This window comes from Acomys minous, assembly GCF_964271855.1.
Source record: "Acomys minous genome assembly, chromosome: 16".
Taxonomy (NCBI): domain Eukaryota; kingdom Metazoa; phylum Chordata; class Mammalia; order Rodentia; family Muridae; genus Acomys; species Acomys minous.
In genome coordinates, this window is record NC_140498.1 from 60,719,305 (window position 1) to 60,743,182 (window position 23,878).

At 41.2% G+C, this 23,878-nt stretch overlaps 1 protein-coding gene and 1 long non-coding RNA gene across 3 annotated transcripts in view; one reads left to right on the forward strand and one right to left on the reverse strand.

Moving 5' to 3' along the window:
• Window positions 1-2,965: 2,965 nt before the first annotated feature.
• The window catches only part of LOC311587536 (uncharacterized protein), a 304,514-nt gene continuing 283,601 nt past the window's right edge, over window positions 2,966-23,878 (forward strand). For both annotated transcript variants that reach the window (XM_084764485.1, XM_084764484.1), the window contains exons 1-4: window positions 2,966-3,423; window positions 16,947-17,073; window positions 17,278-17,338; window positions 18,439-18,583. In XM_084764485.1, the coding sequence (XP_084620611.1) occupies window positions 3,235-3,423; window positions 16,947-17,073; window positions 17,278-17,338; window positions 18,439-18,583 (522 nt within the window). In that variant the 5' untranslated portion in view covers window positions 2,966-3,234. The remainder of the gene's footprint in view (window positions 3,424-16,946; window positions 17,074-17,277; window positions 17,339-18,438; window positions 18,584-23,878) is intronic.
• LOC311587566 lies at window positions 10,876-13,207 on the reverse strand. Its single transcript, XR_014775899.1, has 2 exons — window positions 13,135-13,207; window positions 10,876-11,206 (listed from the first exon to the last, which is right to left on the reverse strand). It is a non-coding gene; the product is annotated as an uncharacterized lncRNA (long non-coding RNA).

Sequence of the window (23,878 nt, forward strand, 5' to 3'; positions counted from 1 at the left end):
TTGGCTTTTATTGCAAAAAGTTCCCATGGTCAGAAAAGAAATACTCTCTATTTGAGGGGACCATCTGGGCTACATATGAGGCATGCAGAACTGCCCACTCACTAATAAAGAATAACCCAACTGTGATCCGAACAGAAATGCCCATTATAGATTGGATAAAAGCACCTGGAGAGGCCTGGGCAGGACTACCCATGGAAGGCAAAGTACTTCACTGGAAGTGGTACCTGTCAGACTTTTTCAGACACAATAAAGTATCAACTCAGGGTCGTATATCCCAAGCCTCAGAAGAAGTTCTGAGATCAGGGAATACCGAAAACCCAACCTGGTTGATACCACCCAGTCTTATACCTAAGGGCACTGAACCTGGCCCAGATCAGACCATTGGTCTGTGGGGCACTAAGGAGTTCAGCAAGAAAATACCTAATGCATGGTTTACAGATGGGTCATCTACAACAACCAACAACATAGTGAGGTGGAAAGCTCCTGCCTACAGGCCAGAAGATGGTAAAATAGTGACTGACCAGGGAACAGGAAAATCTGCCCAACATGCTGAAGTAATTGCAGCATTATTAGCGGCTAGACAAACAGAGCAGGAAAATAGGAAAATTCTAAATTTGTACACCGATTCATGGTGTGTGGCAAATGGGATAGCGGTCTGGTCAGGCAAATGGAGAAGGACCGACTGGAAAATAAATGGTAAACCATTATGGTCAGGGGAAGCATGGAAAGAATTAGCAATATTAGGAGAACAAATAAAAATTACAGTATTTCATGTAGATGCCCATACTAATAAGCAAGATGATATGCATAAAAATAATGATATAGTGGACAAATTAGCAGCCATTGTGGCCAATGTTAAAATTAAGAAAACTTATAAAATCCAGGATATTAATCTGACTAAAAAGATTATTAGGACCAATTATGAATTGGTCAAACCAAATGTAGAACCCATCGAGGTAACAAAAGATGAAATTATTGCACTACATAAGGAAATGGGACACATTGGTGCCCATGCACTCAAACATTGGTTTGACAAAAGGAATATTGGTATTTCTTGGCATGCAATAAGACAAGCATTAAGGAATTGCTCCCAATGCCCAAATGAAAAATTACGATTTAAACATAATTACCATGGTGTCATTGGACATCGGATGGGATTTAATTACAAACTCAATAATGAATATTAGCTGTACCAACCTAAATGAAGAAACTATGAACAACACAAACACAGCCTTTACCCTACAGGCAGGCTGTTGGTTGGTTCATAATTGCTCTATATTACATGCCATGAACAAGACACAGGTAACCAGTATTTCTTTGCAAATGGTACACTTATACACATCACCAACTATGTTTATAGAAGAATTAGAAAAGCAACATTACAATGAATTTGTACAGAAAAATGAGGAATTACAAAGATTAGCAGAATTCAATCAAAAACAGCTGGAAAGCATACACACCAAAATTAAAACAGCCCAAACTAGCCTAACTAGAAATATGCAAGAAACACATAAATTAGTGGGAATACTAAGAACTAACTCATTGATTCATAAAGATTGGCATAGCAAAATTGGAAAATGTAGCTTTTTTGACTATGTAGCAAGAATTATACAGCTTGATTTTATATGTTCCCCACTATATGGATGGTGGGAATGGTTTAAAGAAATGGTAATGGTAGCAGGCATTGCTATTGTTGTCATTATTCTTGCAAAATTTGCTTTGTCATGCAGAAATAGAGGAAAGTATGCCAAACTTCAGAAAAGGACCCAGTGGGAGACGGTGTGACCTATTACAGCGCAACGGACCCCACATTTTCATCTCACACTTCTACCACAGGCATTTTGACCAAATCAATGATCTTCTACATAGAATGGGATTGGCACTTGGACACATTGGAGAAGAATCCTGTCATTTCTGTCGACACAGATTCTCATCCATGTTTCTCTCAGGCCCCCCCGGATGATGATAAATTGTTATTTTTAATGAATCATTTTGTACACCACCCTTTAGATAATATACTAAGTCACCCAATAGAAAAAGTAGTACATATGTTAGCAAGCCTATTTTCTTGTTATATTATGAAAGGATCTCATGCTCATTATAGTTTATGTAAGGCAATGATAAGACATGACCCTTATAAAGCTAGAATGTTATTATATGGAGATTATTATTGTAGTTGTGCAGTAGAACATGTTTATACCCCAAATAGCTTACAGTCATGGGCAATTAGAACCCTGATAGCACCAATGATGGATGAAATGTTATTAGAATTTGCAGCCTTTAAAACATCGTATGAAATGAATAGAAGATATAGAATTTTAAAACGTTTGCATATTAAAGCTAATTTAAGGAAACCATTTACTTTAATTACTAGAAATTTGTGCCATTATGACTTTGTAAACCCCAGCCCTGCGAGGCAACTGTTTGACCATCAATAGCCAACAATTGATGGCTTAACCAGGATGACACCTTTCATGTTGACATCATTTCAGGTGTCAGGGGGTGGAATGTAATAAACATGTCAGGGCTTGTTTCAAAGCCCAGTGTAGAAAGCAGCTGACAGTCCAAAAAGCTGACGTGTGACCAGATGTGTGAGTGATAGATAAAACCTTAGTAGTAAATTCTGACCTAGAAGCAGCCACGACTGCAAGTTGGTGATAAGAGTGACACAGAAAGCTAGATGTGTGAATTAAAGAGGATAAGGTTAAGTTAAGTATAAAAACCCTGAGAAGAAGCAGCCAGCTCTCTCGCTGTCACCATGACTACCTGAAATGCTGCCAGACAACAAGGCGCTCTCCCAGGACGGAGCAGACAGACAAGCTGTCAGATAACAACCCGAGAACTGAATCAAGTCGCAGCAGCGAACCTGTTTGACAGATCATCGCGACATCAGGTCGTATACCCTAATGGCATAAGCTCCCAGAATATTGATATTATAAGATGCTAAATGCTACTCCTATTGGAATTATAGCTGCCGCCTTTTGTTGTAGTTGCCTTTGTATTGCTAATAAACCTCTCTTGCTAAAACGTATCGCTTGCTCTTGGCCTGCCTCCTTTGTTCCGGATCCTGAGTGTAAACTCTCTGCTCGCGACACACGCCCGACTTATGTTTCTGCTTTTGTTTTAGGCTTTTTCTCTCCATCCCCTTTATTTTTTCATAGATATTGTACACGTTCTTGATTATTCTAATTTCTTGCGATATTAACGTATTTTCTAGTACTAAACTTTTTTAGTATGGTCAGTGTATATGTCAGTCAACATGAAGTGGCCAATCAGAGCCTCCAGGTAGAGACGCGGAGGCGGGTTCTTCCGGGAGCCTTGCTGAAGAGCTGCGCAGGCTCGGGTGGTTCCGCGTGGTGTGCGCTGACCTCTGCTGCTGGCTGTTGTGAGAGAAGCTTCAGCAAGTTCCGAAGTCCCGACATGGTGAGTGGAGGGTCACTGCCCACAAACGGGAGGAGCAGGCTGCTGTGGAGAGCTAGCTGGAGTGGTGGGGCTGTGTGGGAAGACAGACCAGTAGGCTATTGGAGAATACGCACACGAGCTGCTGAAATGCCGATCTCTGCAGTTCTGCAAATGGACTGGAAGCCTGGGCCATGAGCTATTGTGCTGTGTCCCTTCAGGACACTGTAATTCTAAGGGAGGTGCTCATGTCCCTGGAGACTTGCTGGCCAATCAGAGCCTCCTGGCAGACCAGCCACTATGAAGATGAGGCTCTTTCTTCTGGCTGCCACGCACAAGTGCAGCTCTCTAGCTGAGCTTTCTTTAATGGGTCTGTGTGCTGTGCTTTGAGCACTGCTGCTGAGTGCTGTGAGGGAAGCTCAGGCAAGCGCCAAAGTGGCAACATGCTGAGCTCAGGGTCACTGCTGACTGATGGGTTATCTCCACAGGTGAAATAAGCCAATGGGGACAGATTGACAGTAAAACGGAGGCAGGTGGATCTCTGTGAGAGGCAGGTGGATCTCTGTGAGTTTGAGGGCAGCCTAGTCTACAAAGTGAGTCCAGGACAGCCAAGGCTACACAGAGAAACCCTGTCTCGAAAAACCAAAAAAAAAAAAAAAAAAAAAAAGTAAACCGGGCAAGTTTACTTAGGAAGTGAAATTTCTTGGCTAGTTCAGGAGCCTCAGTATACAAGGCCTGAGGAAATCGCCCCGCTGTTCCCGCCCTCCCCCACCCGCCCTCCTCAGCCCCCCCCCCCCTTGTCAACTAGGATTACAGGTGAAAGAGGATTAAGTATTGGCCACCTGCTGTACTAGGGAAGCCCTTGGCCCCAGGGGAGGGGCTTGGAGCATCTCAAGGAATGCTAAGAATGTGCAGAGGCTTTCCTTGCAGGGGGCAGGGTTGGAGAAAGAAGTGGGCTCTAACAGACCAGGTAGATGACAACTGAACACCCACATTGGGGAACATCAGAAAAGTGGGCTACAGGAGCTGGTGTGGTGGGTCCTCCCTGAGGTTGTGTGGTCAGCAAAGGCCAGATGTGGCCACATTTGGCCCGTCTTAAGCTTTGATGGAGAAAAGTAGAATTGATGATGTGAAGGATGCAGCAATTCATAGAAATTTTAAAAGCTCAGCTAGAATTTAGCTGAAGGAGGATTGCCTCCAACACACCCCACAGATAAACAGTATGCTAACCGGCCTGTTAGAAGTCAGGATGCTAGGATACAAGATGCAATTCTTTAAAACCTTACTTGATATAAGATATAGCTTGTGCAAAACCTCCTCACCTCAGCTTTTGTACTTTCTATCTTCTACTTCTCCTTTCTTTCTCATCCTCTGGAACCTTCCACTTAGGACTCTGTCACTGATGTTTGAAGGCCTGGGTCCTTAAAAATACTTCTGTCACTATCATTGCTGGGCAAATGTCTTAAGTGGCTAGGCTTGCTGTGTCCAGTCCATATTTAAATTGTTCAAAACATAACCTGGGGACTAAATTTAAAAAAACTTAACGGCAGCAGCATGTAGAATGCAAAATCTTTTTTTAGCTGTCATTACAGATATTTTTTATTAGTTAGTTTTCTATTTGTGTGTATTATGTGTGTGTGTATTATAAGTATGTATGTATGCATATTAATTCTAGGACCGCTGCATCTAATGTCTTTGAGAAAAGTCTTTCTTCTTGACTAAACTTCCTAAGTTCTTTAATTAAAGGATTGTACCACAGCAGAGTCTAAAAATACTCACTTTAGTCATGTAATGAACTGTCCATTTCCATATCAGGAATAAGATTTTCATGTGGATCATGCCTTCTGTCTTCAGAACAGAACAGGATGCAGTTTACTTTTACACTGCAGAGTGAAGCAGGACAGGCCTTAACTAGCTCACAGGCTAATGTTTAGGGCAGTCAGCTCCGAGAGTCAATACTATGAAGAAAGACCTGATTGAGGTAAGGTGAGTGACGATGTCATTTTTCAGCATGGATTAACTCATGCATGTGAATGGAAGCCGACCAGATCGGTGGGTAAACATTTTGGGTAGGTTTTAGCCACTGAATAATAAATTTCTATTTAATGGACTCTCTTATGCAAAATATGCAGTCCTCATTGACACAGTTAAGTCAGCTCAGACATTTGAGACTTAGGCTACTGGTTCTTGGTGTCTGTCTGAACTGAGCGGCTAACATTGCACAGAAGGGCAAAGTCAAACAGTACAAGTTTGGTAGTAGAGTTTTTGGTGTCACTTATATATACTTTAGTATCATTTGCCAATTAGGATACATTGAATGCCTCCTTTCCAAATTCCATCCTCTTGACCACTTTTAGTTGTCATATTGGTTACGTTGGACATCAAGTGTTACATTAAGTAGAAATGGAGAAAGAGGACAGATTTTAGTGGAATTGCTTTGAGGTTCTCTCCATTTAAGTTGGTGTTGCTATAGACTTGTGTAAATTGTGTTTAATATGTATAGGTATGTCCCTTGCATTTGTAATCTCTCCAAGACTTTTATCATGAATTGGTGTTGAATTTTTGTGAAGGGCTTGCTTAGTGTCTAATAAGATGACCCTGTGATGTTTTTCCCTATGTCAGTTTATTTATTTTACCATTACTGGTTTTCCTGTCATGAGCCATTCCTGCATCAATGGGATGAAACTTTGTCAACCATTGTGGGTTATCTTTTTGATATGTTCTTGGATTAAGTTTACATTTATTTTATAGAGTATTTTTGCTTCCATGGTCATGAACAAATTTGGTCTGTAAATCTCCTTCTTTGTTGAGTCTTTACATCCTTCATGTGTTAAGGTATTGTGGCCTCATGAAATGAACTGGGTAACTTTCCTTCTGTTTCTATTTTGTAGAGTACTTTGAGCAGTATTGAAACTAAGTCTTCTTTGAAAGTCTCGTTGAATTATGCACTAAAAGTGTCCAGTCTGCATTTCTTTCTTTATATATATTATATATATATATATATATGAAATATATATATATATATATATATATATATATATATATATATATATATATTATTTATACAGTATTCTGGTCACTTGTATCCTGCCCACCACAAGAAGACACCAGATCTCATGACAGGTGGTTGTAAGCCACCATGTGGTTCCTAGGAATTGAACTCGGGACCTTTTGGAAGGGCAAATGGTGCTCTTAACCTCTGAGCCATCTCTCCAGGCCCAGTCCTGCATTTCTTTTGTTCGAGTCTTTTAATGAATTCTTTCATGTCACTAGGTGTTAGAGGTCTACTTATGGTAAATTGTTATGTCATCTGGGGTTAACTTTGGTAAGTGCTACATGTTGTTGTTAGGTTTACCTGTAAGTAATTAACATTATTAGGCCTATACCTATTATTATTACAACAGTATAACCCGCTAGCAATCAGTCAAGACACAGACACCTGTTATATTTTAAAATACCCATAGTTAACCTAGGGCAGGGCAGATGTTAATTCTCTAAACTACTTCCCTTAGTGGGGCAGGTATGGGATACCTGTCCCAATCCCACAGCATTTAATTCTAATAATTTCTATCAAGCTACCTCACATCCAGAATCCCATATACTTGCTAATGTTCTTCATCAGGGCCAAATCCTCCATCCATGCTGGCCATGTGCTTCTCCTCCCCCTAACCCATGCTGGTGAGACCTCCTTCTCTCCCTTGTCCTCAGATCTGTCTTCATCCCAAGATTCTCTCTGTCTTCCCAAGCCCTAGACCCTTAGCCATGTCTATTCCATTTGTCCTGCCCAGATGTGATGGTCTTATATTAGTTAGCATCAAAATACATCAGACCAATGGGTACCTATCAAGAAAATTATTCATTTTGTTTTGATTTTTCAATTTGGTCCAATACAGGTATTTAAAAGTATATCCTTATGATTTTGGAGATTTTCCCATTGTACGGCACCCTGCTCATTTCTTTCTTTTTTCTTCTCTCTCTCTCTCTCTTTTTTTTTTCCAATGTGACTATTCCTTCCCTGTCTTTTAGTTATTTCAATAAGGGTTGTCCATTTTGTTGATTTTTCTCAGTGAACCAACTCTGTGTTTCATAAATCCTTGTATTGTTCCCTTTGTTTTTATTTTTTTATTTTAGCCCTAATTCAATAGTTTCTTCCTGTCTACTACTTTTAGTTGTGCTTCCTTCACTTTGTTCTAGACTTTTACATGTGCTGGTAATTTCCTAGTAAGAGATCTCCTGTATATGTTATGTATGCACTTAGTGATGTCAACTATCCTTTTATCATCACTTTTCTTGTGTACTATATGCTTACATATGATGTGCATTCATTTGCATTGAATTCTACAAGGTCTTTAATATCTTTCTTTATTTCTGTCTTGACCCATTTTCCCTCTGGAGAGAGTTATTTAGTTTCCATGAGTTTTAAAGACTTCCTTTGTTTCTGTTGTTGATGATGTGTAGCTTCAGTCTATGCTGGTCAGATAGAATGCAGGGGTTGTTTCGATTACCATGTACCTTTTGAGACGTGCACTGTGTTTGAGTATGTGTTCAATTTGGAGATATTTCCATTTCTTTTTGAGAAGAAGGCAAACTCTTCTGTGTTTGTGTGGAATGTTCTGTAAATATCCAGTGAATTCTCTGGATTTTTTTTTAAAGATTTATTTATTTATTATGTATATAGTGCACATCAGATCCCATTATAGATGGTTGTGAGCCACCATGTGTTTGCTGGGAATTGAACTCAGGACCTCTGGAAGAGCAGTCAGTGCTCTTAACCGCTGAGGCATCTCTCCAGCCCCAATTCTTTGGATTTTCATAGCAGTTAGCTGAAGCATATTTCTGTTCATATTATTCATGCAGAATCAAGCAACAGGTAAACCCTTCTCTGCCATGGACTCTTTTGGTGAACTATGTAAATTTTCCAAGAAAGTTATCAGGTCCACTTCTGATAATCTCCAGCAGCCAGACAGGGCTGTTTCAAGTTTTGGCCTTGGAATCCACCTACATCATTCCCTGGGTGCCCCCTTTTTACATCTTCTGCTCACATGGGTGCCACCTGCGTGTGTTCCATGAGAAGGGTTCTCAGATGTTCAGCTTGTGGTGTTGGCCTCTCCACACCTCCAAACAGCAACACCCCAGGACTGCAGAGCTGCTGTGGCTAAATCTCCACAGTGCTGGAAAGAGCGACCACACTCCTGGAGAAACTGAGAAGCTGAAGCCATGGAAAAGGCAGCAGCCCCCAAAGCATCAGTTGTAGTTGCTGCTGACAGGGAACTCACAGGGTGGGAGATTTGTTCAACTGGAGCTACTCTGTGAGCTCCAGTGCCAACTCTATTGTAGGTTTAGATTTTTCAAAACCTACTTTACTTAGGGTTCCTAAATCCTTTTATCTTCCTTTTAATCTACCAACCAGAGGTAGAGGAGAAAGATTGTTGATAGAAAAAGGGGGTGTGAACTAGTTTAGACGCAGTTCCTTGAGGCGATTCTATTCTTCTTTGGCAGGGTACCAGAAATCCAGTCCAATAGGAAGCACCAAACAATACCATGAATCAGTGACAACAGATGATAAATGCTTGTTCTGCATGAGTTAAAGATAAATGTGTGTTCTGTTGGAGTTAAGCAATATTACCCTGCATTGTTCTTTCTCAGGAGAAGAGTAGGGCAATAGCACATCCCCAATACCTCTACCTTATATCCCATGGAATTAGTTTAAAATGCTTTGTCTATCCACCTAGGCACATGTAGCAGGAATAGAGTTTTTCTTGCCTAGGTAGGATACAGTATACCTGACATAAAATTGATTTTTCCTGATTATGTTTTTTAAATTACTCTGTGAATGGTCTGGGTCACAGTGTCCTTTCACAAACCCATACTATGTTCTTGACCAGTCTGTTTTTGTTAAATGGTCAGTAAACTATCTCTAACCTGAGTTTGGTGTCCATGTAGTCAGTGTGGGCTATTCCTGAACCCCAAGAGGCCAAAGCTAGCAGGCTTGTTGGCTTAAGAAGGTTTCAACTGCAGATAAGCCAATTAAAGCAGGCAAAAATGTTAATGATGAGGCATGCCCTCATCAGAATGGCTGATTGCTATGTCTGTGAGAGATTATATTGATTGATGAGTGATGTGGGAGGCTCTTCCAGTAAGGTGGCAGTATCCCTTAGCAAGTGTGCCTGGGTTGGATAAGAAATCAGGCTGCATATAAGAGAGTGCTCAAGTAAGCAAGCAAGCCAGGAACAATTTTTGTCCATGGGTTTTGTTATAATTTTCAAGGTTGAATTTCTCTTTTAACCTTACAGAATGTTGGACTGTGAGCTGACAGAACCATCTAAAAAAACAACAAGTGGGGCAGAAGAAAGTGCAGTGTGTGGGTTTAGAGAAAAAACAGAACTAGGTAGTTTTAGATGGCAGTCAAATCCTGAAAGAGAGGAAGGGATTCTCAAGGAGCTTAGCACCAGTAAATAGAAAGCCCTACTGTGCATTGGAAGCCTAAGATGGGCAACACCCATTCTTGCTACACCTTAAATGAATGGAAAGTATAGGCAAAGTGATTGCAAAGCAGGCACTTCATATAAAACCTGCTGCAACTCTGGTCCATGGCTGGCATATTTCATCTCAGTTTAGAAACCAAAGTTGGCAGGATCACCCATTGCTGTAGTGGTGTTTTTTTTTTTTTTTTAATATTATTTATTATTTATACAGTATTCTGTCTGCAGGCCAGAAGAGGGCACCAGATCTCATTATCAATGGTTGTGAGCCACCATGTGGTTTCTGGGAATTGAACCCAGGACCTTTGGAAGAACAACCAGTGTTTTTAACCTCTGAGCCATCTCTCCAGCCCCCATTGCACTGGTTTTTAAAACAAGAAAGATGCACAATTCAAGGTCATGTATTCTGTCTCTGTGACTTCAGTTCAACGTTGCTCCAGCTATTTATGTTTTGCAGAGACAGTGCCCTAGTAAGGAAACTATGAGATTTCATTTCACCAGGCTTAGGCTATGTAGCCTGTGTTGCATTTTGAGACCATAAGATGATGAGATACCTAAGCTCTGAGAAATACATCATAGAGAGATCCTTATACTGAGTTAAAGTAACAAAACTGAGTGATGAATGAGAAATTGCAGTCATAGGGCCATCTATACCCTGTGAAACTGAAGCCCCATGTATCTGAGACAAAGCTAGGGTACTTGGTGTTTGAGTTGCTGGATTGATTGATTGAGTGATTGATTGATTGATTTTGTGTCCATCCAATCTTGCCTCACTATATGTACCTTCCTCTCAATTAGAATGGGAAGGTTTATTCTGTGCCATTGTATATTATAAAGATATAACCTGTTTCCAGATTTTAGAAAATATAGCTATCAAAAGATTTTCTGGAGTGTCAGAAGAGTCTTTGTACTTTTTTTTTTTTTTTTTTTTTTTTTTGGTTTTTTGAGACAGGGTTTCTCTGTGTAGCCTTGGCCTTCCTGGACTAACTTTGCAGACCAGGCTGCACAGTGATCCACCTGCCTCTGCCTACCGAGTGCTGGGATTAAAGACGTGTGCTACCACACCCGGCTTGTACTCCTGAATAGTGGATGAGCTATTGCAGACTGTTAGGATCATTGAAGTTGATTGAAATGCATTTTCACTGTGGGTCAATAATGACCAATATCAGAATTTAATTGAACAGGTCAGAATGACTCTGGTTAGTGTCATTTCTTTAAATACTTATCTTCTTTTTTTAATTTCTTTTTATTTATTTTATTTAATTTTAATTTTTATTTTTTTTGAGACAGGTTCTCTTTGTGTAGCTTTGGTTGTCCTGGACTCGCTTTGTAGACCAGGCTGGCCTCGAACTCACAGCGATCCGCCTGCCTCTGCCTCCCAAGTGCTGGGATTAAAGGCGTGCGCCACCACGTCCGGCTCTTCTTTTTTTTTAATTATATTTTATTTATTTATTTTTTTTAATTGGCTTTCTTAGGGGAGCTTTTGTAGTAAGAGTTGACCTAGATGTCTTTTTAGGGATGAGATTTGGGTGGCTGTAGACTCAAGCCATTTTATGTTTTTGTTTCTTCTGTGTTGAGTTTGAACCTGTTTGTTCAGCTTCCTTCTCATGCTATCAAGCATCCATGACTATAGACTGAGCCGCGTTAATGAACAAATTAATTAAATCACTTTACAGCCTGACCTCTCCCTCCTCTACTCCCAGTCCCACCCTCATTTTCCTTTTCCCCAAGTAGCCCTCCTTCTCCTCAGTGAAGGGGAGGCCCACAAGTGTATCAACCTCCCCTGGCATCTCAAGTTGCAGCACGACTAAGAACATCCTTTGCCACTGATACCTAAGGAGGCAGCCCAGATAGGGAAAAGGGGATCCAAAGGCAGACAGCATAGTGAAGATGGCTCCTTTTCCCATTGTTAGGGTACCACATGTTCACCAAACTGCACATCTTTTATGTATGTGTAGTCAGCCAAGTATGCTCTTTGATTATGGTTCAGTTTCTGTGAGTCCCCATGAGCTCAAGATAGTTGACTGTAGGTTTTCTTGTGGTGTCCTCAACTACCCAGGATCCCACTATCTTTCTTCCCAACCTTCCCCCAAATTCCCTGCGCTCTGCCTGTTGTTTGGCTCTGGGTCTCTGCATCTGTTTCCATCAGCTGCTGGAGGAAGACTCTCAGAAAACACTTATGCTAGAAACCTGTCTGCAAGCATAGCAAAGTATCATTAATAGTGTCAAGGATTGGCTCTTTCTCCTTTGGGTAGGTCTTATGTAGAGTAGCAAGTTATTGGCTTGCCCTTTCTTCAGTCTCTAATCCATCTTCATCCCTATACTTTTTGTAGGCAAGATAAATTTTGGGTTGAAGGCCTTAAGGGTGGTTTTGTGTCCCCTTCCCTCCACTGGAAGTCCCACGTGGCTATAGAGGTTGGCAACTTCCGGTTCTTAGAACCTGATGGTACGGGTCTCAGCTAGATTCACCCCCATAGATTCCAAGGACCCCTCCTTTCCCAGGGATGCCCCCTTCTGCAGAAGAGTGTTAATTCAGAACATGGCTGTTCTCTTAAGAGATCACATGCAAAGACTTTCTTAGGCTTATGTAACCCAGCAGGAAAGAGATCACATCCAAAGGTCTTCGACGTCTGTGTGATCCAGTTGTAATACAAAACATGCCTGTAATCCAGGAGACAGAAGTAAACAGATTTGGGTCTAAGGCCAGCCTGGTATAGAGCAGGTATCTAGTAAAGAAAAGCTTAGATCTATATATGGTGATATAGTCCTTTAATCCTAATTGAAGATTAAGTGAATTTAAAGAAGGAAGCAGCACACAGTCTTGAAAGTGATATGATTGTGTGGAAGAAGAGGTGATGAATCAGAGAAGATGTGGTAGAATAGGATATGGCCCACTCCCACTAGAGAGAGCCCAGGGAAGCTACTTAAGAGGCATTTGTACAGAGAGAGGAAGCAGTTTTAGCAGGAACCAGACCACAAACAAAATGAGATGTCTTTCTCTTGCCAAAAGCTCAATGATGGTTCCATTACTTTAGGGCTTTTCTTCTGTTAAATCAAATTAAGCTCTTAACAAATGAATAATTATAAAAGGTGTAGTCTTCAAGGTAAGTAAATACTTAAATAGAAGTGGATCAGGGTATAATGATTCTACAAACAGTATTGCTGCTGGGCAGTGGTAGCATATGCCTTTAATCCCAGCACTTGGGAGGCAGAGGCAGGCGGATTGCTGTGAGTTCGAGGCCGCCTGGTCTACAAAGGGAGTCCAGGACAGTCAAGGATACACAGAGAGGCCCTGTGTTGAAAAACAAACAAAAAACCAAACAACAACAAAGTACTATTGCTACCCAGCACATCTTCCACAGTGGGCAGATGAAAAACACAGTTTTATTAGTCAAGGTTCTCAACATGAGCACAACTGGTAGAATGGATCTCATTCTGTGTATTTTGAAAGTAAATTTTTTGAATGTCTCACAACTGTTGACCTGCCAATTCAACCTTGACTATCCACCAAAAGAAATGTAAAGACTCTAGAACTTTTTTGGTCCATGAAGCTGGATGTCTTATCTGGTGCTCAGTATACTCCAGAAGTCCAAAAAGTAGGATGTAAAGACACTAGAGGAATGAAAATTTCCTAGCCAAGACTACTGAAAACAGGCAGAGAAAGAAAGCTTCCTTCTACAATATTTTCTTTATATGTAGGTTGACACCCATAGCTGTGGCCCTAAACAAACATCAATATTATCATCTCAAAAGATCCACATTAAAGAAAGGTCTTTCCAGTTCGAAAGCCTTATTTCTAAAAACTCTCCAAAAAGAAAGCCTGGGGTACTGTATCGTGAGTCTGGACAAGTTCATATAGAGTTCTGCCTATTCCTACTCATGCTCAACTAGCACATCCACGTCTAAAGATGGTCGCAATGTAAAGACAGAGACATCTGTGGCCACTGTTGGGTAAAAATCATGCAGGAACATATACCAATTATAAAAAGAAGGACACACTTGCTTTCATGGAGGACCCGAAAGAGTTCATTTTAACTAGCCCTGGCTGCTCTGACTGAGGCCTGTGACATCAATGTCGAGAAGTCCATTCTTTCTTTTTTTCTAAGCCTTGTTTTTATTTTATGATTACAGGTGTTTGTCTGTATATATTTGTACACAGTGCCTACAAAGGCCAAGAAGATCCCAGATCTCCTGGGGCAGAATTTACAGCAGATTGTTAGCTACCATAGAACTTCTGGGAAATTCATAAAGCATCTTCATTACTATCTTTTGCTCTAGTCCCAGGCGTTCTGACACTATCTCCTGGCCTCGCTGGCCACCAGGCAAGAATAGGGTACAAAGACATGCATTCTGGCAAAACAGGACTCTAATTAGGATTAACAGGTATGGGGAGAGATTGGTGCAAGCTATGGCTACAAAATTTATACTGAGGATCCATAGCCCAGGGTAAATGACTTCATGACTTCCATCAAATCCCCAACCCCATTCTTGGTGGTTTTGTTTGTTTGTGGATTTTTTCTTTTTGTTTTTTTTTTTTTGAGACAGGGATTTTCTGTGTAGCCTTGGCTGTCATGGACTCACTTTATAGACCAGGCTGGTCTCTAACTCCCAGCAATTGGCCTGCCTCTGCCTCAGGATTGCTGGGATTAAAGGCATGCTCTACCACACCTGGCCACACCTCCCATTCGTTCTGATCCTCACAAAGCCAAGGTGTCAAATTCAAGGATATGAATTGGCCTCCAATGTGCTGGGGTTGCTGGAATATTATCTGAAACTTGTGTAATTAAAAAGCATCTGGGTGCCTGTGTGTCACAGCAGGGAAGCAGCATGACTGCTAGTCTGTCACCTGAGACATTACCTTGAACATCATGCCTGGCTCACTCCCTGGCCTTGCTGATTCCCTATGTCCTCTAAGAGCCCTCTGCTCAGCAGAGACCCACTGACTCTTCTCTCCTTGCTGGGGAAGGCGGCCTCATCCCCACCCCTCCCTCCCTTCACACCTCCACTCCATCCTCTACCCCAGCCCCACCCCCAGCCCTAGCACAATTGTGAGTTTTTGTTTTCTTTTTAATCCCCTTTCCACTGAGGAAGATGTGTTGATTCAAGTTTTAGTGCTTCAAAATGATTCTCTCTCTCTATTTTTTAAAAAAGATTTATTTAAGTATACAGTGTTTCACCTTCTTCTATGCCTGCCCACCAGAAGAGGGCGCCAGATCGCCCTGTAGATGACTGTGAGTCACCATATGGTTGCTGGGAATTGAACTCAGGACCTTTGGAAGAGCAGGCAGCGCTCTTAACCACAGAGCCATTTTCCAACCCCTCCAAAATGATTATCATCTCTTGCCTGCTCTCCTCCCAGGTTTGTTTCCTATCTATCATGTGAAAGGTTGCTGCAGTTTTCCTGAACACAGCATGAAGCCACAAAACAACAATGATGTTTCCTAAACTCTCTTTAATTTGGAATCTTTTGTGTACCCTTTCACTTGTGGGATAGACTGATAACTCCACTCTAAAATGAGCAATGGCTTTGCAAGCTGTGCACCCTGATGCCAGGAAGAAGAAGGGAAGTGTCTGAGGGTTTTGCTGGGACCTCAGGCAAGCTCAGAAGTTGGGACCTGGTGAGCTCAAGGGCAAAGGGGGAGGGGCAGGCATCTGAGCTCAGGAGGCCTGAGAGGCTGGTTCTGCCCTGGGGTGAGTGCAAAGGTGGAAATGCAGGGTCTTGGTGAACAGGTAAGAGTGCTACTGAAATGCAAATCTCTCCACTTAAGAAAAAAAGACTGGTCCTGCAATGGAAGCCTGTGCCAGGAACTACTGTGCTGTGTCCCTTCAGCACACTCTAACCATAGGGAAGTGCTCCTGTCACTCAAGACTCAATGGCCAATTGGGGACTCTAGGAAAGAGAGAAAGAGTGATCTTTTGGGTACCATGCTGTAACTTCCGCTCTGCAGAGGATTGGAATTGAGTGACTGTGTGCGATATGCTCTGAGTGTTTGTGCTGGGTGCTATGAGGAGAGCTCAGGCAAGGTCAGAAGACACAACATGGTTAGTGCAGAGTCACTGCTCACAGTAGGAGGAACAGACAGCTGAGCAGAGGAAACTGGTGTAGTGGGTCTTCCCTGGGGCTGCGAGATAAGCAGCAGCAGATGTGGCCACCTGTGAGGTCCTTTTCGGTCTTAGTAATTTTCTGGACTTGGTGATGGTCTCTGACTACCTGCACTGTGTTGATTACATCTACACAAAGCATTGGGAGCAGGGGCTTGGAGTAGAAACATCCTTGGCAGGATTACAAACTCAGACCCCTGGTTTCTCTAACTTCTTCTAAAAATTCTGTTCTCAGCATTTAACATTTATGTTTAAGATATATTTGGAAGCCCGGCATTGTGCCACAGGCCCCAAATCCCAGCACTCAGGAGGCAAGTAGCTCACTGTGTCTATAAGGCCATCCTGGTCTGCAATGTGAGTCCATGGCAGCCAAGGCTAACACAGAGAAACAATGCCACCAACAAACCAAAATATAAACAAACAAACAACCTATATATATATATATGTCATTAATTAATTTTTTGAGGTTGTAGATGTGAGGTTATCTCATGTGTTGGGTAACACTTCAGTATTAAGCTGTGACCTTTTGCTGTCCTGGTATTCATTGCATAGACGTGGCTGGCAGTCACATCATGAGATAGTCCTGTCTCAGCTTCTTGACTACTGAGATTAACAGCATGAAAAACTACACTCAGTTTAAAAATCATTTTTTTCATTAGTAATTGTTTATATAATTTCTCTGACATGAGCTCAGTATTTCTAAACTGTTTCTCTACCTCCCCATACCTCTGATGATTGGCGTTTATCTTGCAAGGCTATAGCCTATTTAAGGGGTGAGGAATGACAGAAGTGGACCTCAGTTTTCAGGATCCTTATAAAATGACTTGGTTACATTAGAACATCTGTATCAGGAAATTAGTGGAGGAAGCTACAGAATTATATGAATATATTGTCAATAAAGGACACAGCTACACTGTCATCACTATCATGCTTTCTCTTGCACCCCTGTATGAGATATTATAGGATGCAGTGACATATGATGATGTGAACGTGAAATTCACTCAGGAAGAGTGGACCTTGCTGGATCCTGCCCAGAAGAGTCTCTACAGAGATGTGATGCTTGAGACCTACAGGAACCTCACTGCCATAGGTAGGACTGTGAATTTTATGTTGCTTTTTAAAATCTAGTGACAACTGTTTCTCCATTGCTATTATTTGTTATTGTAATGTCAACTGAAAATAAGGATGAATTAGATGAGTAAATCAGCCAGATGTCTGACGTTAACTGAAGGGTAACTTGAATTTTGCCTAATTTCCAATAATATATTATGCATTTTTGGTTCCTCTATTTTAGGTTACAGTTGGGAAGACCATAACATTGAAGAGAATCTTCATACTTCTAGAAGATATAGAAGGTAATTTTCATATGCAAGTTGATACGAATATTCCTGTGAATTACTTTTAGTGCATCCTTTAAGTTGTAAAGAAAAGCAAGAGTGTAAATATGCACTGTTTGAAGTGTATCGATGATTATTAAATTCTGACAAAGACATGTACCTCAAAATCAGGTATCTGTTTTGTTTTTTGTTTTTGTTTTTGTTTTTGTTTTTGTTTTTTTTTTTTTTGGTGTTTTGAGAGAGGGTTTCTCTGTGTAGCCTTGGCTGTCCTACACTCAATTTTTAGACAAGGCTGGCCTCGAACTCATAGCGATCCACCAGCCTCTGCCTCCCTAGTGCTGGGATTAAAGGCATGCACCACCATGCCTGGCTCTGATTCATTTTTGTAAGTCATTTCTCTAAGAAAGAAGATAACAAAACAATGCATTAACAAATATCACCATTTGAATCATAGTCAGCTAGATGGTACAACTGCTAATCTCTTTAGTCTCGTATTACTTAGATACTACAGAAGATGTACACATTAACCCTCTATGGATACAAGCCGTGTTGGCATAGGAACATTGAACAAAGCAATATAACCCTCTCTTACCCAGAAGAATTAGAAGATTTGTAGTGGTACCAATAACGTGAAGACTTTCGGAACGTAATACTGTGTATAATGAATGGCTTTTCCAATTCATTGGCAATACATCCACAAACTCACACTGCAGAAAAGCTTCCATGAGTACTATCAATGTGGATTGCCTCTGTTTGCCTCGGTTCATTTTGCAATTGTAGTATGACTGACATGATAGGAAAATTTTTAATGCAACCAGAGTGGTAAATCTGACTTCTCCCAGTTCTCTTCCAACATGTGAAAAACCCTCTTCTATAGTAAAAGGATGCTATAAATGTGGTCCATGCAATACATGATCTTAAAATCACATGCCTCTTAGGAGAGGCAAAATAAAACTTGAAGACGAAAGGAAAAATGAAAGTCAATAAACTGACATTACCATGAGATCTGATTACTTTTAAAATTAGACCAAAATGTAAAATTAATTCACAGAGATAAAAAAAATTAATCAGTGTAATGAATGTGGTATAACTTTAACATGTGCGAATTATCGTTGCAGGAAAGAAAGAAGATACACTAGAGGAAAACCTTCTTTATTTATTCAGTGTGGTAAATCATGGTCATGTCAAAGTCATCCTCAAGGGCAAGAAATAATTCCTGCTGGAGAAAAACCATATGAAGATATTCAGTATGGTGAATCCTTTGTAAGTCACAGTAGTCTCCAGATTTATAAAAGAACAAAAACTAGAGAGAAACCCTATGAATATAAACAATGTTTTATGGTCTTTGAACATCAACGTTCTCTTCAAATTCATGAGAAAATTCATACTGGAAAGGAACCTTATGAATGTCAAAAATGTGGTAAAGTCTTTGCACAGCACAGTTCTCTTGACAGGCATAAAATAATTCATACAGGAGAGAAGCCTTATGAATGTAATCAATGTGGTAAAGCCTTTGCACGGCATGAGAATCTTCAAAGGCATGAAATAATTCATAGAGGAGAGAAACCTTATGAATGTAACCAATGTGGTAAAGCCTTTGCAAAGCACAGATATCTTCAAGTGCATGAGAGAATTCATACAGGAGAGAAACCTTATGAATGTAATCAATGTGGTAAAGTCTTTGCATGGCACAGGTCTCTTCAAAGGCATGAAGGAATTCATATAAGAGAGAAACCTTATGAATGTAATGAATGTGGTAAAGCCTTTGCATGGCATGGGAGTCTTCAAAGGCATGGAAGAATTCATAGAAGAGAGAAACCTTATGAATGTAATCAGTGTGGTAAAGCCTTTACAGAGCACAGTTATCTTCAAATGCATGAGAGAATTCATACAGGAGAGAAACCTTATGAATGTAGTCAATGCGGTAAAGCCTTCGCATGGCACAGATCTCTTCGAATGCACACAAGAATTCATACAGAAGAGAAACCTTATGAATGTAATCAATGTGGTAAAGCCTTTGCACGGCACAGTCATCTTCAAAGCCATGAGAGAATTCATACAGGAGAGAAACCTTATGAATGTAGTCAATGTGGTAAAGCCTTTGCACAGCACAGTCATCTTCAAATGCATGAAAGAATTCATACAGGAGAGAAACCTTATGAATGTAATCAATGTGGTAAAGCCTTTGCACGGCAGAGTTCTCTTCACATGCATGAGAGAATTCATACAGGAGAGAAACCTTATGAATGTAATCAATGTGGTAAAGCCTTTGCACAGCACAGTCATCTTCAAATGCATGAAAGAATTCATACAGGAGAGAAACCTTATGAATGTAATCAATGTGGTAAAGCCTTTGCACGGCAGAGTTCTCTTCACATGCATGAGAGAATTCATACAGGAGAGAAACCTTATGAATGTAATCAATGTGGTAAAGCCTTTGCACAGCACAATCATCTTCAAAGCCATGAGAGAATTCATACAGGAGAGAAACCTTATGAATGTAATCAATGTGGTAAAGCCTTTGCACTGCACAGTCATCTTCAAAGCCATGAGAGAATTCATACAGGAGAAAAACCTTATGAATGTAATCAATGTGGTAAAGCCTTTGCATGGCACAGGGATCTTCAAAGGCATGAACGAATTCATACAAGATAGAAGCCTTATGAATGTAATTAATGTTGTAAAGCATTTGCATATCACAATTTTCTTCAGAGCCATGAAGGAATTCATACAGGACAGAACATTCATGAATATAATGTCTGTGGTGAAGCCTTTGAATTTCATGGTCATCTTCAAAGGCACAAAAGATTTCACACAGGAGAGAATCTTTATGAATGTATTTCATATTTTGTAGTCTTTACATGCCTTTACATACGAGAGAGAAATTCATTGAATGTAATTAATGTGAGATAGCCTAGCAGTCCAGAGTATCTCATAGACTTGTTCTATGAAGCAAGAATTTTGAAGAACCGGCCCACCTAGTCTCTACAGAGTGGGACATCTGTTTCCCAGTGTCATGCTTGTTCACCATTTAGATAGTCAATGTGCTCCCAGCAGTAAAGAACAGTGGTTGATTCAGTGGCTATTTGACCACATTTGTTTCATAGATGTTCATGACCTTAATTGAAATATACTGGATGTGCCGCCCGAAGCAACTGTGTCTCTCTGTCAGGAAGTGGGGTGTTTTAGACGCAGTTCTCTCTCAGCTAAACTCTACTTGCTGTCATTGGTAAATCCTGTACAATACCAATTATCCTCTTGTACATCACAGCTTAATACTGAAGTGTTACCCAACACATGAGATCACATTTACAACCTCCACAAAATTATATATATATATACACACACACACACACACAGACATATATACGTACATATATACATATGTATAAATATACATATATATATTGTTTGTTTCTTTCTTTCGAGGCATTGCTTCTCTGTGTTAGCCTCGGCTGCCAGGGACTCACACTGTAGACCAGGCTGGCCTTATCTCACAGCGAGCCACCTGCCTCCTGAGTGCTGGGATTTGGGGCGATGGCCACAATGCTGTGCTTCCAAATATATCTTAGACATAAATGTTACATGCTAAGAAGAGATTTTTAGAAGAAGTTAGAGAAACTAGGGGTCTGAGTTTGTAATCCTGCCAAGGATGTTTCTACTCACAAGCCACTGCTCCCAATGCTTTGGGTAGATGTAATCAACACAGTGCAGTAAGTCAGAGACCATCACCAAGTCCAGAAAATTCCTAAGACCGAAAAGGACCTCACAGGTGGCCACATCTGCTGCTGCTTATCTCGCAGCCCCAGGGAAGACCCACTACACCAGTTTCCTCTGCTCAGCTGCCTGTTCCTCCCTACTGTGAGCAGTGACTGCACTTACCATGTTGTGTCTTCTGACCTTGCCTGAGCTCTCCTCACAGCACCCAGCAAAAACACTCAGAGGATATCTCACACAGCGACTCAAGTCCGCTCCAGTACAGAGAGGAACTTACAACATGGCACCCGGAAGAACACTCGTTCTCTCTTTCCTGGTGTCCCTGATTTGCCATTGAGTCTTGAGTGACAGGAGCACTTCCCTATGGCTGAAGGGACACAGCACAGTAGTTCCTGGAACAGGCTTCCATTGCAGGACCAGTCTTTTTTCTTAGGTGGAGAGATTTGCATTTCAGTAGCACTCCTACCTGTTCTCCAAGACCCTGCATTTCCACCTTTGCACTCACCCCAGGGCAGAACCAGCCACTCAGGCTGCCTGAGCTCAGATGCCGGCCCCTCCCCCCTTTGACCTTGAGCTCACCAGGTCCCAACTTCTGAGCTTGCCTGAGGTCCCAGCAAAACCCTCAGGCACTTCCCTTCTTCCTGGAATCAGCATGCACAACTTGCAAAGCCTTTGCTCATTTTGGAGTGGAGTTATCAGTCTGTCCCAGAGTGAAAGGGTACACAGAAGATTCCAAATTAAAGAGAGTGTAGGAAACAACATTTTGGTTCTCTGTCTTCATGCTATGTTCAGGGAAACTGCAGCTACCTTTCACCTGATAGATATGAAGCAAACCTGGGAGGAAAGCAGGAAAGAGATGATAATCATTTTAGAGCACTTGTAGTTAATCAACACATCATGCTCAGTGGAAAGGTGATTAAAAAGAAAACCAAAACCCACAGTTGTGCTAGGGCTGGGTGTGGTCCTGGGGTAGAGGATGGAGTGGAGGTGTGAAGGGAGGGAGGGGTGGGGGGTGAGGGCGCCTTCCCCAGCAGGGAAAGAAGAGTCAGTGGGTCTCTGCTGAGCAGAGGGCCCTTAGAGGAGATAGGGAATCAGCAAGGACAGGGAGTGAGCCAGGCATGATGTTCAAGGTAATGTCTCAGGTGACAGACTAGCAATCATGCTGCTTCCCTGCTGTGACACACAGGCTATCAAGTGATTTATTTATACAAGATTCAGATAGCATGCCAGTAACCGCAGCACTTTCGAGGCCTGTTACTATCCTTGAATATATATCAAATTAGTATAAATTTTGTAGCCATGCCTTACATCAACCTCTGCCCATACAGGTTAATTCTAGTCAGAGTCCTGTTTTCCCAGAATGTACGTCTTTGTATCCGATTTAGGATTGGCGGCCAGAAAGGCCAGGAGATGGTGTCAGAACGCCTGGGACTAGAGCAACAGATAGTAACGAAAGTGCTTTATGAATTTCCAGAAGCTCTATGGTAGCTAACAACCTCCTGTAATTTCTGCCCCAGGACATCTAAGATCTTCTTGGCCTTTGTAGGCACTGTGTACAAATATATACAGACAAACACCTGTAATCATAAAATAAAAACAAGGCTTAGAAAAAAAAGAAGGAATGGAATTCTCTACAGTGATGTCACAGGCCTCAGTCAGAGCAGACAGGGCTAGTTAAAATGAATTCTTTTGAGTCCTCCATGAAAGCAAGTGTGTCCTTTTTGTAATTTATATATGTTCCTGCATGATTTTTAGCCAACAGTGGCCTCAGATGTCTCTGCCTTTACATTGCGACCATCTTTAGACATGGATGTGCTAGTTGGGCATGAGTAGAAGTAGGCAGAACTCTATATGAACTTGTCCAGAATCACAATATAGTACCCCATGCTTTCTTTTTGGATAGAGTTTTCTGAAATAAGGCTTTCAAACTGGAAAGACCTTTCTTTAATGTGGATCTTTTGAGATGATAATATTGATCTCTAATCAGGGCCACAGCTATGGGTGTCAACCTACATATAAAGAAAATACTGAAGAGGGAAGCTTTCTTTCTTTGCCTGTTTTCAGTAGTCTTGGCTAGGAAATTTTCATTCCTCTAGTGTATTTACATACTAATTTTTGGACTTCTGGAGTATACTGAGCACCAGATAAGACATCCAGCCTCATGGATCAAACAAGTTCTGGAGTCTTTACGTCTTTTGGTAGATAGCCCAGGTTGAATTAGCTGGACCACAGTTGTGAGACATTCAAAAAATTTACTTTCAAAATACACAGAATGAGATCCACTCTAACAGTTGTGCTCATGTTGAGAACTTTGACTAATAAAACTGTGTTTTTCATCTGCCCACTGTGGGAGATGTGCTGGGTAGCAATAGTATTTTTGTTATCTTTTGGTTTTTTTGTTTGTTTGGGGTTTTTGTGTGTGTTGTTTTTCAAGACAGGGTCTCTCTGTGTATTCTTGACTGTCCTGGACTCCCTTTAAGGACCAGACTGGCCTCGAACTCACAGCAATCTGCCTGCCTCGGCTCCCAAGTGCTGGGATTAAAGGCATATGCCACCACTGCCCGGCAGCAATACTGTTTGTAAAAGCATTATTCCCTGATCCACTTCTATAAAAGTATTTAATTACCTCGAAGACTACACCTTTTATAATCCTTCATTCGTTAAGAGCTTAATTTGATTTTAGCAGAAGAAAACCCCTAAAGTAATGGAACCATCATTGAGCTTTTGGCAAGAGAAAGACATCTCATTTTGTTTGTGGTCTGGTTCCTGGTAAAGCTGTTTCCTCTCTCTGTACAAATGCCTCTTAAGTAGCTTCCCTGGGCTCACTCTAGTGGGAGTTGG